Genomic DNA, 23666 nt, shown 5'->3' on the forward strand with positions numbered 1-23666 from the left:
GAATTTTCGAAAACTGATTTTCAAGCCATCAGGGGCCAACTCGAGCGGCCTGAAGCGGCCAGGCAAATTTTATGCGTGGTTATAGAATCCGGAATCTCAATTATTGTAACTTTTGTTGGGTTAGATATAGGAAGAGATGTTGCCAACCCGCCGCTGGAGTTTGGGATATATCAGAGATACTTTACAATTATGCAAGAGGAAGTGTTACTTGCGAAACAAACTTCGACAATATTAAAAAAAAATCATTATAATGTGGTGAATAATTGATATTATCAGCTGCTTATTTGTGGGTGTATAAACGTAGGACACTTTAGTGACCTACTCGTGCACAGTTTACCCTAAGTCTTACAATTGCTGCGCGCATTCAAATAAAAAATACTTCATCTTGGATTGTACGAAAAAGAGGATTACTTTCTCTTCACGGACTCGCGTGCCAAAGGTTGGTTTGTATTTTTCAGATTCATCTGAGTTTAGGTACAGATAGGACACGTGAGTACATAAGTAGATACAAGTGTTCGCCGGATGTATCTAAGGCGATGGCAACAAGGAGCGAGCAAACACACAGGTCTTCTTAACCCGGGAAAAGACAGTAGTTCTCTCTCGCGAGAGATTTGCGATAGATAAGTGTTAGTGGCGGACTCGCCTTAAAACCAATCCTACAGCGGCAATACGTGCATCCATACGAGTTACGTATGTGACTACTGACTACCTACACCTCGGCTTGCCAACGCTTGCCAGTCGAGATGCTTGCTAATATCGCTGATAAGATCGAGCTTGCATGTCGATGCATAAAGCGCGGAAACTATTGCTCGTTTTGTACGATTTTTTTTTAAGAAATCTGCGATATCTCATCGATATTTATCGCGTTCTCGTATAACTCACTAACGGTGCTTTCGATTTCGTTAACATAATATTGAACTCTTCTATACTCTGTTTCTAACCCACAATTTGTAAATCTAAAGAATTTATTCGATGTCTATTCTTAGAAGCACAACAATCACTTTGCTGTAACCATTTTACCAAGACAATTTGATTCATTCGGTAGTGTATTATTTATGTTGCCTGGAAATAAGAATGTATCTGTTTTTTAAAGAAGAGTGAATATAAGTTAAAACTACCAATGATTTGTGTTTTAATCTTCTAAATTGATATCATGAAACATTATCTGAATCTGAATTAGTAAAAAGACGATCACTAATTCAATTTAGTACAAATTTCTATACTTATCATTGGTCACTTTTAACTAAAACTATATGGATAAAAGTTTAAAACTTCTAAAAGAAATAATTAAATACAACTAATAATTATAGAGAAAATTTGTACTAAAGTGCCAGCAGATTCAGAGAGCACGTACTGAAACTTTAGCATTAAATGCATTTATTATCAAATTGTAAGGTTTCCTAGATTTAAGATATAGAAAAATAATAGATGTTGGACACAACGAAAAAGAGGATGTAAATAATCAAAGATTTTTTAGTGAACTTTTACTAACTGAGGTAGTCATTGTGCGTTACGTTATTCCGGAGAAATTGCAATAATGATTGAAATATTGAATATTCATTTAGATGATTTAAATAGTGTTAAATTCGAATCCTATATGGATGTAACGAAATTCATTTTTCTAAAGTAAGACACCAAATTTAAAACAAAAATGCTGGCAATCTTATGACACATTTTCGCTAATAGCATTTGGTTCATCGGAGTATTTAATCAAACGTGAAGATCTAATTTGCGTGCATTATAATTTCGCACCACACGTCCCGCTTCCCCTACAATTTCGAATCTGCTTATAAAAATCATTCTAAAGTCAATAATAAATATTATTTTTATAAAAATTTATCAACGAAACTAGAGCACACAACTTGTCCCAGTTAGCCCAGTTTTACGGTATTTGATAAAGATTATATTTTACGAAGAACGGTGCCATATGTAGTTAATTATCCAGATATCGTTCATATCCATGTTTCTCCATGTAAATTTGCATTTTTCAACTTAATAAAAAATATGGTTTCTAGAAACTCAATGAAACGTCTCTTTTTTCAACTACAACTCAATTCTACAAAAATACGTTAATTAAATTACCCATTGCATTAAAGTTACTTCTATGATTTTCTTGATAATTTTGATAGTGAAAGAATTGGATTATTTTGCAATTTAGACTGTCATAATGAATGCGTCGGTTTTTTACTTATCAACCATAAATATATGTAAAAATAATTAATTTTAAAAAATTGACAATGTCAGTCCAGCTTCGACATCTTCTGGAAATAGAATGCATTAAGACAAGCATTTTCAGGTGCCAGCAGAAAAATGATTAGACGTTTACGTAGGTAAACAGAAGGTGTCTGTTTGCACTCGCTAGAAGCGTGTCTTAGGTGCTCGAGGCGTCCATAAAATACATACTGGTATCTTGTTTAGTCGAGCAAACAGAGGCACGCGCACCTTGTCAGAGCCAGAAATCCTTAATTGCCCCTTTATATTTGCTCAACAAATTTATTCAAAGCCATGATATATTTTTATTGGTTAAAATGAGCCAAGGATCAGTTCTAAAATATAATACATCCAATTTTATAAACCAGTTATTACCGACAACGTTAATTAATAATGTTAAATATTATTATTAAATAATTTCTAAACTATCTCAATTTGGTAAATCAGTTTAGGATATTATAACATAAAATACTTAAAATGAATATAATTCATAATTATTATTTAAAATGTATAAAAAATGCCGAATTTTTGACACAAATTCAAGAAAAAATTTATAAAACTGAAAACAACTCTGTATTTGGGAATTCGGATAGAACTTAATATTAGATTATCTTCAGAAATTCTTAACATGTGACTTTCTCGTCTCCGGAATGGTCCAGGCGCCAATGTTATCTGGACCAGTTCAGATAAGGTCGTTCCTCGACTATCTACGTATCGAGTTCTCGAAATGGAGCTGGTTCTCTCTTTTTCGTCTTTTAAATTCATTTACAAAATTCCACAAAAACTAACTAAAGAATAATCGAAATTCTAAAAATCGACAATATTCCCCTCTATTTCAAATTTGATCAAATATCACCAGAGTGCAGTCTAGCCCACAATTTTGGAAAAGAATTATAATTCTAAGTTTGAACAGGGATATTTTTGAATATATAACGTTCTATATCAAAAATTAACATGTTTCAAGATAAAATTATAATCCTGCAGGAACTTTCCTGTAACAAATTTAGTTTTAGTACCATTCGCGCTAGCCATCTGCACCCTGATGACACAATTTACAAAAAGATTAGATATCTTAAAAGTGAATTTTTTAGCATTGTTCCTTTCTCTTATTTAGAAATGAGGAGGAACTCTCACTGTTTCAATCAGTTAGCGCTAATGAGCGATATATTTTGAGGCTTGAACTGTATGCACAATAGGGTCTATCTTAGTATGAAAACGTGGATCAATGTATGTACAAAACTAGTGCACACATTGTGGGCAAAATAAGTGGCAACTGTGTACCAGCTGTGGATAGGATGGGAAGCGAAGTGGGCAGCTAAAGGTAAAGCGACCAGCAACTAGTGAACCAGGTTTAGCTTCCCTAGCCATCCCTAGTTGAAAGAGATCTCCTCTTATCTCAAGACTTGAGAAAACGCAGGCTCTACTCTCGGTGGAGCGGTGTTCCTAATCTGCGGCATATCAAGGTCCTAAAAAGGCTGCGAACCAAGAGACAACGATAATAGGGTGAGTGTACTGAGCGATTCTCGAGTTCACGCTCTTCTACTACACACTGGGAGCACACAAAATTCTGGATATAAACTTCAACTGTCTTCTGAAATTCGTTAAAAACCCCCATAAAATTATGCGATCAGTAAAAGCTTAAATTAATTCCTTTTTAAGATAAAAGATTCTTAACAAACTCTATATAGTTGACAATAAAAAAATCAACGAAAACTTGTCCCTGACCCCATCCTATATTTATAGTTTAACAAAAATTTTCTAGAGTAGATGTACAATCATTAAAAACTTTGAAATTCTCATTCTGTCCTAGGTCCCAGACTAGAGAAGTAAAACCCTATATGCGAACTTTTAAAGCATAGACACATTTTATTGAGATTTTAATTGTAAATAGTAGTTTTCCATATTTAAACCATATAAAACTTACCATTGACTTAAATTTTAGAATGTACTTATGTGAAAACTGACAATAAAATAAACAAAATTCGTACTTTGTAAATTTGACTAAACTACAAAAATCGTATTTACATCTGCGCAATATCATCGCGTCCCACGTTTTTTTTCCGAATATGGGTAGACGTTTTATAAGGTACGTTCAGCGTTAAAATATACATGAAAACTGACTTGTTCCTGAAAATTCAGTTTTAATAAATTAACATTAGGGAAGTTACCATTAAAAACATAATTCCGTTTCATCAATTTATTGTTATTTTGTGATAATATTCAAAATGGTCAATAATGTGATACCTTTTTAATACTAAAAAATCGTTAAATAGTACGTATGTTAATAAAAAATACAAGTGAATTCTAGATATATTTTTTAAACTCGTTTTACTTTTTTCGTCATATTTTAGATACATACTGACAGAAAAAATGTGCTCTCACCAATTTGGAAGTCTTCTTTTTAAACAAACTCCTAACGTGAAAATTGACAATTTCATGATGTGCTTCAAGTTACGAACGTTCAAATAAACGCAATTTCTACTGATGACTTTGTAAACTAAAAAAAAATCCTGAAAGTTTTGTTCATTTATATTGGAAATAACTTATTATTGAAACAGATTTATAATTCATATTTAAAATTGCTGTTGGAACAATATTTATGAGTAAAATAGAAACAGGGAAAAATATTTCGTTCATTTGAACGTTCTAAGCTTCAGGTACATTATTTTTCACCCATATGGAGTTTCAAACAAAGATTTTTCGTCCTTCAAAACAATCATAAGTATCACTAAGGTGGTCCAAGAAATCGACTGATGACTTTTGGTAATCGATCCGCTCCAATTTTTTATATATTTTTTTAATCGTTTTACATTAACTAGTGCCGCCGCGATTTTAAATTAGAATGTATTTGGGTGGAACTTATCTTCTAAACACTCGTTATAATAATAATAAACTTTATTTGATAAAAAGTTAAGAACAAGTAGAGGAGGTGACTCTCATATGGCACACCAATCCCTTTTTGATGGACTTCCGGGACTCTATGAAACGAAAGTGAGTGAATAATAGGCCATTCTAAACGTTATTGAATAACATTTTGAATGGTACGGTTAATTTTTTCACTTTACCAGCATTTCTTTTTTAAATAAAGATTTTCCAAAATCGAAAAAGGGTGTATCGAATGTGGCACAAAATAATAAATAATGCACATCGAACAATCAGACTGATACTTTTTTCTGCTACACTTAGAGATCCTCAAGGGAGAGTTGAGACACGCATCTAGTTAAACTTTTATGAGTTTTGATTGGCATAAGTTGACGCTATTTTCAAATCACAATATTATTTTTAAGAGGATTTAATACAAAATAGAGACAACACTCAAACAAGAACCTTATAAATTATTGGGAAGGTTAGTTATTAAGGGTAGGGAAAAATAATAATCACTTTGAAACACATATACTTCAAAATTTTCATAAACAAAAGAATTATTAAAAAATAAAACTGGTCAAACTTTCGCGCCCCATGAAAATATCAAAGTTCCGGTACAGTGGCGACTATTGGAGGGAGAAACGAGTCTCAACTCCCCTAGAAGATCTCTAACTACACTAAAGAGCATTCAGCTCCCACTATTGCCAACAGAGTACATGTTTTAGTTTGTCGAAAATCCAAGTGTGTCATATTCGAGCCATCCACTCTACTTTTTTTTCCATTTTTTCGAAAACTGAGCTTTTCCCATTTTAAATCCCATTTTGATTGATTTGAAAAAAAAAACTGAACTTTTTTTCTCGAAAATTAAGAAATTGAGGGGGACCGATCACCAAAACTAAATAATTTATCCGGTATCAATTTGAATCATCCTAGTGTACCACTGACTGAATTATTATTATTCGAAATTAGTATCTGACAAATAAATAGAAGAAAGAACTCTAGAGCTTTAAATTTTTTTTGTAACCTTGTATAATTTTAAGCATATCCTTGGTATACCAAAATGTATGAATATAGCAGAATATTGAATGACACGTGGCACTTAAGCTTGACATCTCGGCCGTTCTTTCTTAGCTGAGTTAAAATGGAGGTAATTGAAAATGTCACGCTTGGTATCGGCACACGTTACAAAAAGGCCTTTTACCAGCGTACGGAGCACGATCGAGATATCGTATCAGCTGTTATTTCGAGTGAATATTAGCGTAATGAGCCGATACCTGATGATAAGAGATTTTAACCTGTCGACCGCCACATTCGTCCGATCCAATAACGTCCCGACAAATCACCGCATGTTGTCAAATCATTAGATCTGCGAATGCGCCTATCTGCCTTACACAGGTAATTAATTAATACAATCGCAGCAAGATATCCCGGTCGACTTTTTCCGGATAAGTGTTCTAATTATGTATATACCTCTGTACGCATTTGCAGGGTGAAACTGTATGCATATACGAAGTGCTCACACAAGGCACAAAGTTACCATTTATTTTCTTCAACCTGGTGCAATTAAATTAATTAAATGTCAGAGAACGACTTATATCGCCACGTTTAATTAAATCTTTGCCATTCTGAGTTTTTTCGTTCATGTGACTTCACGAACGATGAGTGCGGTTTAAAAATAATGACAGATTGAGTGCTTGTTTATCTAGCAACGGGATCAAATTGATCTTAAATGTGTAAGGGTCTTCAATTAGGGAGATTTTTTAAAAATATTTTACGAAATTCTAACTTTTCAAAAATGTATTTCCTCAAACTGGGAACTGTTTAGTCTTCAAATCATTAAATCTTCCATCTTCCCGAATCCAAGATTCTTGATGTGGACCACACACGATTAGGTAAGATTCTTGTCTTCTAATTTATTTCTTGCCTTACATTTAAATTTCATTCAAAAGACGAAGTTTCAAAAACATAGCCTGCAAAACAAAAGACCTCATCAAACGACATTTACCGATCAATTTCCAACAAAAGTTGCCTCATCGCAGGAGGTACCGGCATTTCTCTCTGAAGATATCAGCTACCGGCAAGCCGTTGTAAAAGCACGTTTACACGTGCGTACCAGTGCGAGAGGGGAAAGCGAAAAAAAGGAAAGACTCGAGCTGTGGTAAAAGCGATCCTTGTGGCGAAAGAAAAGAGCAAGAGAGGAAGAGGCATGCAGGCAGGATCAGCAAAGTGGTACAGACACTACAAGTAGAGAAAGAACGAACGAAAGAAGCCCAAGAGGGGAAGGCAGGAACGACGGGTAGACACCATTCCAGCGATGCCAGGGCCGTGTCGTGGCAAGTCGGAGTGACACCACAATGCGGTGTAGCAATTTGTAGGCTCGCCCTTCGATCCCCTCTTTCCCTGGCACCCTCACGCTTCTTCATGCACCTTCTCTGTCTCTCTTCCTTTATCTGCCACCTCCACCTTCTGTATTTATGAGCCAAGTTGTATCGGCTGGCCGCTTAAGGAGCCAGGAAGGACGGATGTTCGCAGGAAGGGACTGCGAAAGAGAATCGAGAAAAGAAGAAACGGAAGAGTCCAAGAAGAAGACGAAAGAAAATCGAGAAGGGAAAAGAAGATCCAGAGGAGGAAAGAAGATCCAGAAGAGCAAGGAAGATCAAAGAAGAGGGAAGACGAAGAAGGACTAACTAGGCGAGATTAGCGGCGCGATAGCTGTCTCTCGAGGAGGCGAAGAAGAAGAAGAGAAGACACATCTGCAGCGGCTGGGATTCATGCGTTTGCGTTTGCGCGGAATAAGGGACCGGGTGAGAGATAAGGGGCCTGATGGACCCTCTTCCTTTCGCGTCACCCGCTCATAGGCTTTGCACGGGCGGCCGATCGACACTGATACGGGCCCCGGCACCGAGAGCAGGATTTGCGACTGGGTTTTGTGGAGACGAAACTCCTCTCTTGCTAGGCCCGCGCCTCGGCTTTGTCGCGAGAGCAGATACTGCAGATGCGACGGACGACCGTGAGATTCTTCCATCCAATGAAATTACTCCAAGAGAATTTACTTCGATGATGCGGCCACGTAACGAATATGCACCCAAGACCGATACGCATTGAGACTAGTGACACGGCTCGCTGGAAACTCGTCACGACATCCAAGATCGTATAGACACTTCTTCAGAGGAGGAGGACGTCTTCTTCTTATCGAAAACCTATTTCCAGTAATTGTGTATCCAGAAATTTTGTCCAGGCTCTATTGGAAAGCGGTTTTCATATGTTTACCGAAAACCCTCACTGTCGCAGTAATTAGAATTAAGCTTTATAATTGTTTTTAACTTTGTTCCAATGCTCATTAAAATTATTGAACAAATATTTTGAACTCAAAGAGCTAGATCCAGTAAAATAATTCTATTTTGTTCAGTGGACATTCAGCAGTCCATTTAATCATTTCCTGGAATTATATTCATTGTCTTTCGGTCTTCTGTCCTCAATCACACAACCAATGGTTTCATAATATTAAGTTAAAACACGTTAATAAATGGTATGAATTCATAAATCTCATCCAATAAATTCAGTCATCGTTTAGACATATCTCAACAATACCAAATCAGGGGATTCACACGATTATCATTCACAATATCATAAACCACATTTCTCCAAATGTGTCTCATTTTAAATACAATAATTAGTTTTTTTCTTCTCTGTGGTTTGTGAATAAATGAAGAATAATAACATCCAATATGCTTTCACTATCCTAATAATTGTCCGTTTCATCCATCATTGACAAGTCATATCAAATAACAATCAAAAAATACAAGCTTGCAGTATTTTTTTGATAAACAATATATTCAAACAATTTTTCTAGAACAAAAAATGATCCGTTACTTCAACAAATTTGAGTCAGACAGGGAACTTTCACTCTAATGGATTTGAAGTTACATGGAAAGGAGAGGATCTTGTGGTTCATGTTGTTCAGAAATTAAAAGAACTGATGATCCAAAACCATCATTTCTTTTTGATGGTGGGAAGATGTTACTACGGCGAGAGGAGGAACACCAGCATAAATTACACTGAGAGCAACAATAACAGTGACAAGAAGAAAAGAAAGAAAGTCAGGAACTGCCGACGCGCCTCCACCACTTGGTCCAGCCTCTAACCGATGGTGTGCAGAGATATTATTTACCGGGAACACGATTCAATAAAGCATTCTATAAAATCATCGGTTATTAATTTGACGATCTCTCGCATCGGGGGGTGATTGCTGTCTCGCCACAGGATATCCTTTATCCCCAGCATCGTTGTTTACCGCAGAGATACCTGTTCGATTCTTGCTGACGTCCCTCAACGTGGAAGTTTACTCCCCCTTCAAGCAAATTACCGAAGTATTGTTACAAATTCAACAAACTATAAAAAAATCCAACAATGATATTGTTTATTCCGTTATTTTATATCTGATTTATCACTTCTTGGTTCTGTCAGATATTTCTGTCAAATGAAATAGATATTTATAATATGTATTGTCTTTTAAATAAACAATAATAAATATCAAAATGAATAAAAAATTTTTCTGAAATACTGGTATAAAATCAATTCTTGAGAAAATCAAATAAATGCCTGAACATCTTCATGCATCGAAATTAAGAGACTTACCAGTTTAAATTAATAAACGTTGCAGAGTAAGAAATTTACAAGATATTACGGGTTATTAAATTTTATTACAGAGCACAGAATAAACATGTATAAGTGCACGATATACCTAGGCTGGCTCGACTGACTTGTTCAACGAGTTCTTCGAAAGGCGTCGCGAGAAAGTTGTACGATCGACATTACTTGTGGATTAACATGATAGAATGCTTACGGGTTAATACATTTGAAATCTCACAATACCTAATCTCATTTGCATTTTGATTGCCGTTTTCACATCGATGTTAGAACAAAATATTGGTCTCAATAGTTTTTTATACATTTTAGATGATACAACCAGAATAGCAGTTTTATTTTATTATAATTTATAACATCAAACTTCATTGTCACTAAGGTCAACTATTTTGGTAAAAAAATACATCACTATTTAAAGTCTATTTTCATAATTCTAATTTTAAAATATTTTAACCGAGAGACAGTTTGATTTAGTGACCAATGAATCATTTTCACTTGACAATTAACTATTTTAAAAGAATGACATTTTATAATTTGCAATAAATTAATTACAAATGAAAATTATATGATTTTCTCTCTTAATCATAAAAGTAATTTATGAATAGTTGCGGGTAACAAGTTTAATAATGATTTTAAGGTTAAACTAATTGCTTATTCACCTTAGCATACAAGTAAGGTACATTGGTTAACTGTTTCGAAAAGAGAAACTACTTTATTGAAATATATTTTAGTTTAAATAATTTAATTTTTTAGTATTTTCTGTTTGAACCATAAATTGTTTTTCGCGTAGAATATGCCCCACTTAACACTCGTTAAAAGAAATCGGTTTATTTACTTCTCAACAAGCACAACAGATACTATTCATATTTTTCAAATAGACCCTTGACTAGATTAATCGGTACATATTTTTATTCTGAAAATTACGAAAAATATGAACAAATTGTGTTTTATTAGACTCGCGAAGGGAAAAACAAACGGAATTCATTTAAACTAGTGTAAGTTTGGAGTTAAAATGAAAGATGCGTCCATTTGTCCCAAAAAATTAGGGGAGTTGGAAAAGGGGATGGATTAATCACGAAAATCCGGGACGCCGTGTCTATGCAAAATAGTGCACCACTCATCCCGAATTTTGAGACGAGACACTTTGTAAAATAAATCAATTTATGAAGGAAAAAGCAAATGCCATATTTCTCAAATCAGATATCTTCAAGTAAAACGAACAATCATACACCGGCCCCACATATATAACTTCTCATACATACCTGTCAGATTACTCACGAATTAATACATGTTTAGAGAAAAAAATGTATTCCAATATGAAATACCACAATATTAATATCAGCATTCTAAAAATGTCGCGATTAGATCAAATTTACACCAGTTCTTTGTAGCCTTCTATTACAAAATCTAAATTTCAAAAGTCAGTTTTGTTTTTTGAGGTTATGCAGCGAATCCGGTTTGTAACTTTTGTTTGAATCTTGAAATATTCTTTTAATTCTGAGGATACACACACTTATGAATCGCACTCGATAATAGATGTTAGATTACGTGAATACATTATTTTAATAGAAATCAATGATCGATATTGACACATCTGGTATTGAGCGCGAAATTGTAAAATCTAAGCCGCAGATCGGCGATTAGTATTAGCCGAATGATATTAGCCCCGTTTCCTGGAGATTAGAAACCACGTGGGCAGCGGATAGCCGAGCGAGCGAGATCCCCTACCCGGCGACAGCGCAGCAACACGTGTAAGCAACGTGTACGGCACGAAAGAAGAGTTAGCGGACAATCACTGGACATTTGGAAAATATAAAAAAAGCTTGGGGAAACCCTTCAAGGACTCACTTTTTAGTGGTTTCGGATTGCTCTGCTTGCGACGTGACATCCTCTGCGCTCAGCCATCACCAAAGCAGCGACGACATTCTCACCAGGGATCGGATTCACGTGTGGCGGCAGCAACAATCACAGCAACAACGTCAACATAAGCTCACAACACGAAACAGGACCATTTAGGAATAAGAGACAAAAAACAAGCAGCGACAAGTAAACAAAATCACCACGAGGACACGGACACAACACGTTTTTGCGATCTTAGTGAATAACAAAACGATTATTAATAATTTCACGAATTATGCCCGAACTACCGACTTTTGGGATTTCCAACGATCACGGGAAGATTCGAAAAAAAGTCGTAGCCGACTAACACGCACGAATACACAATACCTCGTTCCTCGACCGCTGTCAACGAGCAACTAAACAAGCTAAAAACCCCCCACTTTTCGCGAACGCGAGAATTCAGTCAAGTGGAATATATGATGGAAGGAGATGCTCCACCCACTGAGGAGCGGAGGGTACTGCGGGTACTGTGGAAGGATGCTTCCTTGTCGGCTGAGTGGTAGGTGGCGACACTTGCACGGTCATTGATTTGATAAACAGCGGATAAATTCCAATAGATGGCAGGACTGTCCCATTTTACAAAATTAAAATTTTAAATCAAATAACTAATAAGAATAAGTTGGTTCGCAGAGATGCCTTTCATTTTTTATTTCTGTTTTTTTTTTATTTGTTCTTTTCATTATTCAAGAATTTTTAGTTCAGAAATACAAAAGCTTTAAAGGAAATAATGTTTGTTTTTTTACTAAAATACTTGCAAAAAAGAATAAGCCTTTCACCCTTATCAAAATGATTACTATTATTATACAAGTTTTATGACGTTCCAATTTTTTAAATCGTTCAAAACTGTAAATTAAAAAAATATACCATGTTGATTAGCTTCGAGCTTCAAACTTTTAGAATTAGATTATTTAAAACTGTTATCGTTTAAAATTAAATAACCTTGAATTGCAAATATATATCGAAATATGGAAAATGGTTTGGTTTCAATTTTTAAACTTTCAAAATTGTATCTTTTAAAAATAATTATATTTTATCGTCGAAAAATAAATGAAGCCCGATGATTACTTGAACAAAACGTTTGAAATTACATCGTTTCAAATTTAAAACTTCAAATAAATGAATATAAATCCCGATTCTAAAGTCTTCGATATTAAGCAACCTGTACATGAGAAATACTTAAAATTGTACACTTTTATAGTTTTGAAAGCTATCAAAATGAAAAAATGTTGAGTCTTAGAGGCTTACCAATTCAAATAATTTCACAACCTACCATTTAAAACTGAAAATTAATCAATTTTACAACTTACAAATGGGTTATTTTCGAATTTAGAACGTTTGAAATACTACATTTTTTAATGTTTGAATAACTAAAAAAAGTTCAAAGTCCAATGTAAAGCCTTTCAAACTAAAAATTCATGGCTTTCAAAACTTAAAACGTAAATTTTTCATTTCTTTTTGTTTTTAATTAAGAGTTTTATGTTTAGACCAAGAAGAATTTGTCAGATTTCCTGATTTGCTGAAAATCTCTTACTTTCTTGAATTGTATAAAATCCTTTATTTCTCTGAATTCCTGGAAATCTTAGAATATTTTAGATTCCTGGATTATTTTGAATTCCTGAAGTTCCTTGAATTCGTTAAACGGTCTAAAATTCCTAAAATTTTCTAAATTCAATGAAATACTTGAATTTTATGAATTACTGAAAATCTCTGAATTCTTTGGATTCTGAATTCTCAGAATTCCTTTTATTTCAATTCAATTTGTATTGTATTGTCAATTCCTTTGTATTCTCTGAATTTTTCAAATTCTGTGAATTTCTTCAATTCTCTGAATTCCTTTAATTCTCTGAATTCTATAGATTCTCGGAATTCCTCAGATTTTCTGAAATCTCTGAAATCTCCACATTCCCTTAAATCCTTGAATATTCAGAATTCCCTAAATTCTCTCAATATCCTGAATTTGATAAATATTCTGAATTCCTTGTATTCACTGAATTCGTTAAAATCTCTGAATTCCTTAAATTACAACATCTTCTGCTCATTCTCTGAATTCCAATATACAAAATTTTTAAAAATGATTATTTTTCATTTCTGTTAAAAATTTTGTTTCGCAGTGATTAAAACCTTCCAAAATGGCGAAAAAAATCCCAATATCCCAAAACCCCAAAATTTCGAGAAAAAAAATTGTTGTAAAAAAGCAAAATGTTAAGATGTTTTCTTGGTGTAAGCTGAAGAATGTTTAGATTCGACATAATAAACTTTTCCAAAAAAGTGCACATTTTAGCAAAACAAAACAAAATGTGCACGTTTTCATCAGTCATAAGCGTACATATAAGAAATTTGAAAGACTTTTTTAACCCATAGGAAACATTTATTTTTAATGTTCAAACATCTGAATTTTTAAGTCCAAAGAACAAATAGAAAATATCCGAGCTGAAAAAAGTTTTGCAGGTAAAAAGTTGTTATATTGGTGGGCCGCTTTCTCGGGATATTAAAATTTAATTTAAAAAATGTTGAAAGACAAACCGTTTTGAAAAATAAGTAAATAATCTTCAAATATAATTATTTGTTTACAAATTTTGGTTTTAAAAATAATTTGTTAACGATATCAGCGTAAAAAATGAAGAAAAAAATTGCAAAAACATTTTTTAAATTCATTTTTTTATGTTTTTAAATTTTATCATAAGAAATGATGTTTTTTATTTAATTTGGCATTCACAGTAATATTATTTTAGTTCTTGAAATCATAAAAAACTACTTTTGTAAGATATCTGATTTTTCGCAATAGTTTTATTTAAGAGCTTCCAAATTAATTAATAATAATATTTCCGTTACTAAAATGCTATGCGTGCAGTTTATGCTTTAAAAATACAATTGAACTTTCAGGTTCAACCACGGATGGCGGATAAAGGCAGTTTATTGAGTTTAAAACAATCGGTCGATAAAGAAAGTTTCTCTCCCTGATATTTGCCATGCGCCTACTTTATCTAAGTTTTAATTTAAATTACGTTAACATTATCGAAAATTTGAATAAACTATCCTCTTATAAATTTTTAACTGCTAGCCTCTTACAAAGCTTCAAAATTATAAAGAAACATTCGTAGAACAAACTATTTTATATTTCTTAACTTTATAGCTATTAATAATGTATTAAAACTAAGGTCATTTCCATTTCAAATCATGAAAAAATTCAAGAAATGTCTAGCCTATACTGTCAACATGATTAAGTATTTGGATATATCATTCCAGAGAGTAAATAAAAGGACAAAAATTTCACTAATTGACCAAAAAATTATATTATTTTATTTTATACAATCATTTGAAGAGTCCTCCGCAGTCTGGATTTCATTCATTATTTTATACTGATTATTCTTTTGTTTCTATCTCAAAAATATTTTTATTTTTCACGCACTTACTTTTTGTAAAAAGAAACTTGCTGAAATGAATCAATCAATTTGAATATTGTTAGAGTTCGAACTCCGGTACTTTTTTTAATCTTTTAGAATGTTTACTGTAATTAAGTTAAAGCTCAAAACAAAAAGTCACTGCGTAAAAAATACAAATATTTTCAAGATAGAACCAAAATGATAATCAATACAAAATAATGAAAGAAAACACAACTATGCGAAGGAGACGCTACATGATTGTTATATAAAATTTAAGGGTGGGTTATTGCGGTGCCAAATTATAAAGAGTGTACTTATTAATTATAAATGACTTTTTTTGTAACAATTTTAAGCAAACAAAATTATCCTTTTCACTTTTTCTCATTTTGGGTGGTAATCTTCGAAAAAGATCGTAATTTTTTTTTTATTTAAATAATTTGTTCTCATTGCGAAGATGTTGTATACCAAGAACATAACTCTGGGAATATGTAGTTCATACTACCATCTACTTCTACAAACAAAACTGTATTTTGGAAACAATTCTGGGGGCGATGATGTAACTTTTTCACTTTCACTGCCACTTCTGCTTTTTTAGAAATTCACGTCAATTGTCTTTTTTTTACATTTTAATTTTCACAATAATAAAGAAACAATCAACGTGAATTTCGGAAATGTGAAAGTGGAAATGAAAGCGAAAAAGTTATTTAATCGCCCGCTGTCAGTTATTGAAAATTTTCAGGTAAGCATCAAATGATTGTGAAAAATAAAAAAATACATTCTTGAGCAATCAGTGAAATACATTCTGACCTCGATTCTGACACCCAAACCCTGACCTCCATGATTTGAAATTTAAATGGTCTACTCCCCTACAACTAAATATTTGTAAATAAGGGGCCGTATATAAATTATGTAACAGATTATCGGCCTTATCAAATACCCCCCCCCCCATGTAACCAACCGTGACAAAAAATATCCCCCCCCCCCCCGCCGTATTACTGTACGTAATTCTTAGTTTCCAAAAATGTTTTGATAGTTATTGCTACTCGCATTAGGCAGGGGTGTTCGAGAACTTCATTTTCAAAGTCCTTGATCATTAATGTTCAAATACCAGCAATTTAATCTTGTAATACTCTTAACATAGAATCTTTTACTCCTAATAGAAAAATGTAATAGTTTATATTTCAATCAAAAAATATGATTTTACATTCTCATTCATGAGAGTGTAATGTAATCATCCAAATTTTCGATCTCTGGCTTTTAACGGATCTTTACGTTTCCGCATGCACAGAATCCAAAAATCATAAAATTTTGTCGGTGTCTGTCTGTATGTCTATCTGTATGTCTGTATGTATAGTTATCTGAATGTTGTAGCCACGCTAATTTTTGAAGAATTTGTCTAATCGAGTCCGCATTTTATACACTTTTGAAGGTCCCCAAAATTATGGTTAAGTTCGTTAACCAGACATTTTCAAACAAAAATAAAAAATTGAGAGCATTTTCAAAATTTTCAAATTTTTTTTATTTTATAAATTTTTGTCAAAGTTTCTTATAGATGCACAAAATGTATTCAAAATTTTGACTAGATACCGAATATATTTTAAAACACTTCTACCCGAATTTTTCGATTAGCCCACAATTAAAAAAATTTAAGCATTTTCAAAATTTTCAAGTTTCAAATTTTCAAAACTTTTCAAATTTTTAACTTCTAATTTTTTAGCTATTTTAACTTTTACTAATTTGACAATTATATCATAAGCAAACAGTTTTTATTTCATTAAATTGACATGGTTCACTCCATGAAGTTAACAAGGACTATCACCATCGAATTATTACATGGCTATGTACATAGTTGCATTTCACTGAAGAGGCCCTGCGTCGAAGGGCGAAACGTCTATTAATAAGGAGATTTTTTGGACCAGTATACCGACAATTTAAGATCTATTACAGAAATTGTTGTCAAAGTTTCTTATAGATAGGTGAAAGACTTGCAAATTATCCAAATAAATTTTTTATTTTGGTGAAAATTAGAAAAGTTATATACTTTTCAAAAATTTGAACATTTTCAAAAAATAGAAAAAATTCTTTTTTTCATAAATTCAAAAATTTCATTAAAAATTTTCACTAGATACCAAATATATTTCAAAACTGTTCTAGCAGAATTTTCCGATTAACCCACAATTTATAAAATTAGAGCCTGTACAACCGAACTGTTTGAGCGCGAAGCGCGATTATCGCAATGAGAATATAATGGTCAAGGCCGTAGGTGCTTTGAGAACCTCTCGCGCTAATAAGCGCGAGAACCAACAGTCGCGCGCTGTAGGCGCGCTCAAACCTGTGAGCCGCGTGCGTAGCGCGCTATGAGAATATGCCTTCGAATCGAGCGGATTTTTTTATAAAAAAAAAAAGAAGAATTTTAATACCAAAAAGACGAATTTTCAACAAATAACGATTTTTCATTAAAGAAAGAAAGAAATAAGCGCTTTATCTAAATTGTTGAACCTTCAAGCCAAAAGACTGAATTTCTGAAAAAAAATGAATTTTCAAACCAAAAATGTTACTTTTTTGCAAAAAAATAAAATTAGATATCAACAAAATAATTAAACTTTTAACCTAAGAAATAAATTTTCAACTAAAAATATAAATCTTAACAAAGTAATTTAACCAAATCTTTCAAGCAGAATAGTTGAATACTCAAGTAGTGACAAATAATTTTTAAACAAAAAGTTGCATTTTCATAAAAAAATAAATGAAATTTCTACTAAAGTAGATGAATTTTTTATTCAAGAACATAAATTTTCAAAAAGTAGTTAAATTTTCTGTTAATAGAATTTCAGTTGACTTTTTATGACCAAAATATGAATTTTTAAAAAAGAAATAAGTTTCTATGAAAAAATTGAATTCTCAATCCAAAACGATGAATTTTTTTAACCAAAATGGAGGAATTTTTAATAAAATAGCTGAATTCTCTACCAAATAGTTGTATTTTTATCCAATAAAAATGAAATTTGTAATAAAACAGATAAATTAAAATAAAAAAACTAACCACTTTCTTTTAAAGATGAACTTTCATCTAGAAAAGAATATAGTTCAAATTTCAACACTAAATATATAAATTTCAAACAAAAATTAATTTTCTTTGAAATAGTTATATTTTCAGAAAAACAGTAGGATTTTCAGCCAATCAGTTGCATTTTTTCCGTATCTTTTTAGTTTGTACGGTAGAAAAATAGATAAAAGTTTTATCTCAGGAAGTTTCCAACACCAAAATAATAATTGTAAACAATAAGTCAACTTTTTATTAAATAGTCGAATGTTTAAACTAAGTGTGTGACTTTTTAACAAGATTGTTAAATTTTCAACCAAATATTTGCATTTTTGTCCAAGAAAAATGAAAATTCTACGAAAACAGGTGCATTTTTTCATTAAAAACACAAATTTTCAAAAAAAGTGTTTTCAACCAAAAAAGATTTCATCACACAATATGAATTCGCAAACAAAAAGGATGTCCTCATGAGAAATTTTTGTGATTTTGCAAAAATTATGTAAATGAGTAAAGCACCCCCTATCGTAACAAATCATAACGCAATTTAAGTACGGTCCCTAAGTTACGAGTATAAATATCGTCAACAGGGTTTTATTAAATTATATGATAATTATCATATCAGTGAGTACATTTAGTTTTGGTAAATAAGGTCTAATTAATATTTTCACACCTCTTGCTTCATCATCATTTTAATATTTTTTTAAAACTATTCTCATTAATTAATTATTATGTAAATTTAAAAATCAACAAAAAACATAATTTATCTTTTTTGCAACAATTGCACATCCAGTGCCGACAATTTCCACCCAAATTACCAGCATTATGTCAAAGACGTGTACAGAAACGATTGTTTTTTAAGATTCTCCGTTTATGAGCTTAGGTTCACGTACTCAGCATTTTATGCGTATAAATTATACAATATACTCGCAAGCGGGAAATTATTCTTAAATATTCAGAACTATTTTCTGAATTAGACTTCTGTTTACTCTGTATACTCATATGTATAAGGAAGACTAATTGAATTTTTAGATTTCCTCATTGACATTCCGATGTCGTCGGTAAAAGTTAATAATTAAAGAACAACAGAATTCACTAATATATATAGTCTAATTGGCCAATAATATTCTTATCCAGAGAGCATAGTAACAATATTTGGTAATCTCAAATCTAGTTTTCTATAATGCACGTGAAGGCATCGTGGTATTAAGCCACCCTGTTTACGTTTGAGTTTTATGGAAAATTTCAAGGCTTACAAAAAACTGATCCGCGGCAGATGTTGAAATGCCTAAAAATTACGCCAATCTGAGTGCTTTTTATTCAATCCACAACAGCAATAATTATCTAATCGTGAAATAAGATAGAGAATTCTTAAGAGCCTCCTAAAAAAAACTTTGTTACTGGTCTTTTAATTTTTTAAACTTTTTCTTTAGAGAAAAATTTAATCATCATTATGGTTACTTTTTTAACAGAACCATTAAAAAAACTTGTGTGCATGGGATAAAATTTGGCCATTTAGAAAAATTTAATTCTCTATGTCTTTACTTTTCTAAAAAGAGATTTCAAAGTACCAAAAATGTAATTTACGAGATAGTTATAATATGGGAAATATATGTTATCATGAAAGTAGTGCAATTCCTCGCCGTTGGTCGATTCATATCAACTCACTATACAATTTTCATAAAAAATTTGGCCCAATTGGTCTGGAATTCTCATTGCACTGTTTGGAAACCACCAAGTGAGTGTGCGAAAGGAAGTTGATAATGAATAATGATTTAGAAATGAACGCATGTGTACATATATAATTGGCGATCACGAGTTTGTTGCCTGATGTGTTCCTCACATAATACGTAATCTATCCCTTACTATCAACGCTTTTTTTCTGAATCTAATTCATTCTCACCAGGTGCCAGTTTATATCAAACCTGGGTCTCGTAGCGTAGACCCAAAACCAGATAAAATAAATTGTGCTTCTTATCTTTAAAAAAAAATAACATATTAAATCATTCAAAACCACGAATTATTACATAATTAAATACCATTTCCATTCCAATCAAATTAGCGATACTTATACAGTCTATGCTAAGTTTATTCTTTGTTTATGAATGGTTTCAGGTACAAAGAGATTAGATTGAAAATAGATTTACCCAATTGCAGAATATTATTTTTAAATTTTGCACTAAGTAATCACTTTTGACATTTGAACTTTGTTTTATAGAAATGTCTCTTTTAGGATGTATAAGGGTCATCTCAGGGTTTTTTTTAATCGACTGCACGACCATGACAGCGATTAACAAGAAGTTGGCGATTTGTTTCCTAAATTTGTAGGTGACCATAAAAAGATGAATTTAATTTTTGGAATGAGAAGAATTTTATTTAAATCTTATTGTTTCGTCAATTTTACATTTAATTTCAAGCATGCACAAAAAAGAGATTCATAACCGATTTTAAAGTTGATTGAGTAAACTTATTTGTCTCAAAAATTGATATGGTATATTGTACCAAAACTAAATAAACACTTTACGGAAATAAATAATTTTTAATGATTTTGGATACAAAAGGAACTATACCTTTAAAAGTTAAAAATTTGTAATGTAGTCATTATTTTAAGAATGACATTGTTTTTTATGATGAAAAACAATTCCTTGAAATTTTTTAATTTATAAAGAAAGGATTAAATTTTTTCAAACGTTTTTATAAAAAAAAATTAAGTATCTTGAAACTACAACTATTTTATTTTGAACATTTTTCTCTAAAGTGAATAGAGGAAAATCAATTTTAAGATTTACACATTTTTGACTTTCGATTATTTTGTACTTTGTTCCGAATCAGGTTTAAGAATCAATTTAAGATAATAGTAAATGAGAATTTTTTACTTTATCGATATCGATAGTATCTGTATTTCATAATAAATATAATATTTAAAGACTGAAGGCAATTTGCTAAACAGTTTTTCGCCAATAATTAACAAACTCATAAAGAAAAATATGATGCACTCTTTGTACACTTTAAAATTCTTAAATCTCTCATATATAACATTCTTAAAAAATGTAAATTATGAACACATACGTATTCTATCGACTTAGATATAATAGCAAATTATTTTGTATTATTATCTTATTTCTTTCTAGACATTCTCCACACAAAAAAATTGTATTTAAAATCAAACACAGTGATACCCGAGCATTCAAATTCTACTGCCAAGTTGAAAGTTGAGTTTTTGTTATATTTCACTTTTTGTTGTTTAAGAATCATCATTGTCGTTGAAAATCCACATATTTTGTTTAAAAAAACTCATTATTTTGTGAAAAATACAATTATTTCGTTGAAAAATTAATTATTTTGTTCGAAATTTGACTGTTTTGTTAAATAAATAATGTTTTTGTTTGAAGTTTTTTTTTCGTTTAAAAGTTCTAAAGTTTGGTTGAAAACTCATCATTATCTTTTTTGGTTGAATAAACATTTTCGCTCTGTTTTTGTGGTTGAAAAATCGCCTTTTATGGTTAAATTAAATTTTGTTTTAATTAAAATAAAATTCTTTTTTGATAAAATACAACTATTATATTTTTTATTAAAAACTCATCTTCTTAAGTTGAAAATGCAACTGATTCATTGAAAGTTGAACTACTTTCATAAAAGTTTATTTTTTGGGCTGAAGATTCATCATTTATGCAGAAAATTCATCTCTTTGATTGAAAATTGAATTACTCTGTTAAAAATTCCCTAATTTGGGGTAAAAACTGATTTTTTTAACTTAAAATTTAACGATTTGATTGAAAATTAATCTTTTTTGTTGAAATTTAATATTTTTGGGTTGAAAATTCAAGTGGTTCGTATAGAAAATTCGTTTTTTGTGTTGAAAATTCAACAATTTGGCAGCAAACTGAACTTTGTGATAGGAAATTTAACTGTTTTGTACAAGATCTGTTTAATTTACGAAAAATTATTATTTTTAATGAATATTAAACCATATTATTTTTGGGTAAAAAATGATTTCTTTTTTAGTTTAAAAATTCAACTCTTTTGGCGAAATTGTACATAGTTTGTTAAAATGTCGTCTTTTTTTGTAAAAATTAATTATCTTCGTTGAAAATTCAACTATTTGATTAAAAATTTATATATTTTACTCAACATTTATTTTTGGGGTTAAGAACTAATTTTTTCAACTTGAAATTTAACTGTTTGATGGTGAATTAAATTTTTTGTTGCAATTTTATATATTTTAGGTAAAAAATTCGACTCTTTTGTATCTAAAATTTGTCTTTTGGTTTTGGAAATTCAACAACTTGACAGAAAATTCACCTATAGGGTAGAAAATTTAACTGTGTTGTAGAAGATTCATCTAAGGTAAACGTCCAGTAATCGTGACATTTGTCCCAGTAATCGTAACGCCAAACTTCTTTCTTTCCACCTATTTCGAATTATTTTCACTTCAATTTCCCTCTATAACATGCCCAAAATTGATATATTTAGTTGAGAAATTCTTTTTCGGGTTAAAACTATTTTTAAACTAAAATTTAACTACATATTTGACTTTTTTTGGGGTTGAAAACTAAACTATTTTGAATTTAAAGTCGTCGTTTTATCTTAAAATTCAACGGCTCCGTAAAAAAGTCAACTATTGTGTAGAAAGTTCAACAACTTTGTTGATGATTCTTTTAATTTATTTAAAAATAATGTTTTCAGATAAAAATATAGCAGAACCATTTTTTATTAAAAATGGATTTTTTATTTTAGAAATTCAACAGGTAAGTTCACATTCAAAAACGTATGTATGTTGTTCAGAATTAGTATTTTGTAAGCGAAAAGTAATCTTCTTGGTTGTAAATGTATTATATTTTGTGTTAAAAATGTAAATATTTCATTGAAAATTTAACTGTATTGTAGAAAGCTCGTTGTTTTAACTTGTAAATTCTACTATTTGGTTTAAGATTCATGTATTTTATTGATATTTCGTCTTTTATAGTAGAAAAACATTATCTCCCTGATATGAAAATTTTCAAATTTTACATCTGACTTCTTAAATCTCGGATATGGGGGGGGGGGGCATCGCACTCTCTGGATCCACCCTTGTCAAATGCAATGGAACAAAAAATTTTGACTTAAAAGTGGAGCTTTGTGTAATGATCTGTGACGAACAATGGATGGGAGGAGAGGGTGGGAGGCGAAAAAGTGTTCAGAATAGTTTAACGTAGTTTTTGAATGGCCCCTACGTTTTTTGGGCATCTAATAATAGGGAAAAGATCGCCCCTCTGAAATTTAAAAAAATCTTTGGAATGAGCTATAAGTAGGGGAGACCACCCTAAGTACATAACGAATCTACAGTAGATAATCATTAATTATAAGCACAAATACACGTAAAATAATTATTTCTAATTATAATATATTAACGCGTACACTGTCCTTAGTATTAATTAAAATAAGTTAATTATTTTATATAAATTATTATTTTAAATTGATGGATATCTACTCTTACTGTAAGGTGATGATCGCCCCTATGCCTATTTTGCAAACCAATAAATTGTGGGTCAGGATGCAATAAGGGCACATAAAATTTTTTCGTGCGAAAACGAAGTCCCCTGGAGGCTTTAGAAAAAATTTTCGAATTTTAATTTTCAAAA

The 23666-nt window shown here is 31.4% G+C and overlaps 1 protein-coding gene across 1 annotated transcript in view; it reads right to left on the minus strand.

The window, feature by feature from the left end:
- The window catches only part of LOC117167315 (zinc finger protein ush), a 421229-nt gene extending 409313 nt beyond the window's left edge, over positions 1-11916 (minus strand). The window contains exon 1 of the mRNA XM_033352153.1: positions 11572-11916. Within this exon, the coding sequence (XP_033208044.1) occupies positions 11572-11611 (40 nt within the window). The 5' untranslated portion in view covers positions 11612-11916. The remainder of the gene's footprint in view (positions 1-11571) is intronic.
- Positions 11917-23666: the final 11750 nt, after the last annotated feature.

This window comes from Belonocnema kinseyi, chromosome 2 (genome assembly GCF_010883055.1).
Source record: "Belonocnema kinseyi isolate 2016_QV_RU_SX_M_011 chromosome 2, B_treatae_v1, whole genome shotgun sequence".
In the NCBI taxonomy this organism is placed as follows: domain Eukaryota; kingdom Metazoa; phylum Arthropoda; class Insecta; order Hymenoptera; family Cynipidae; genus Belonocnema; species Belonocnema kinseyi.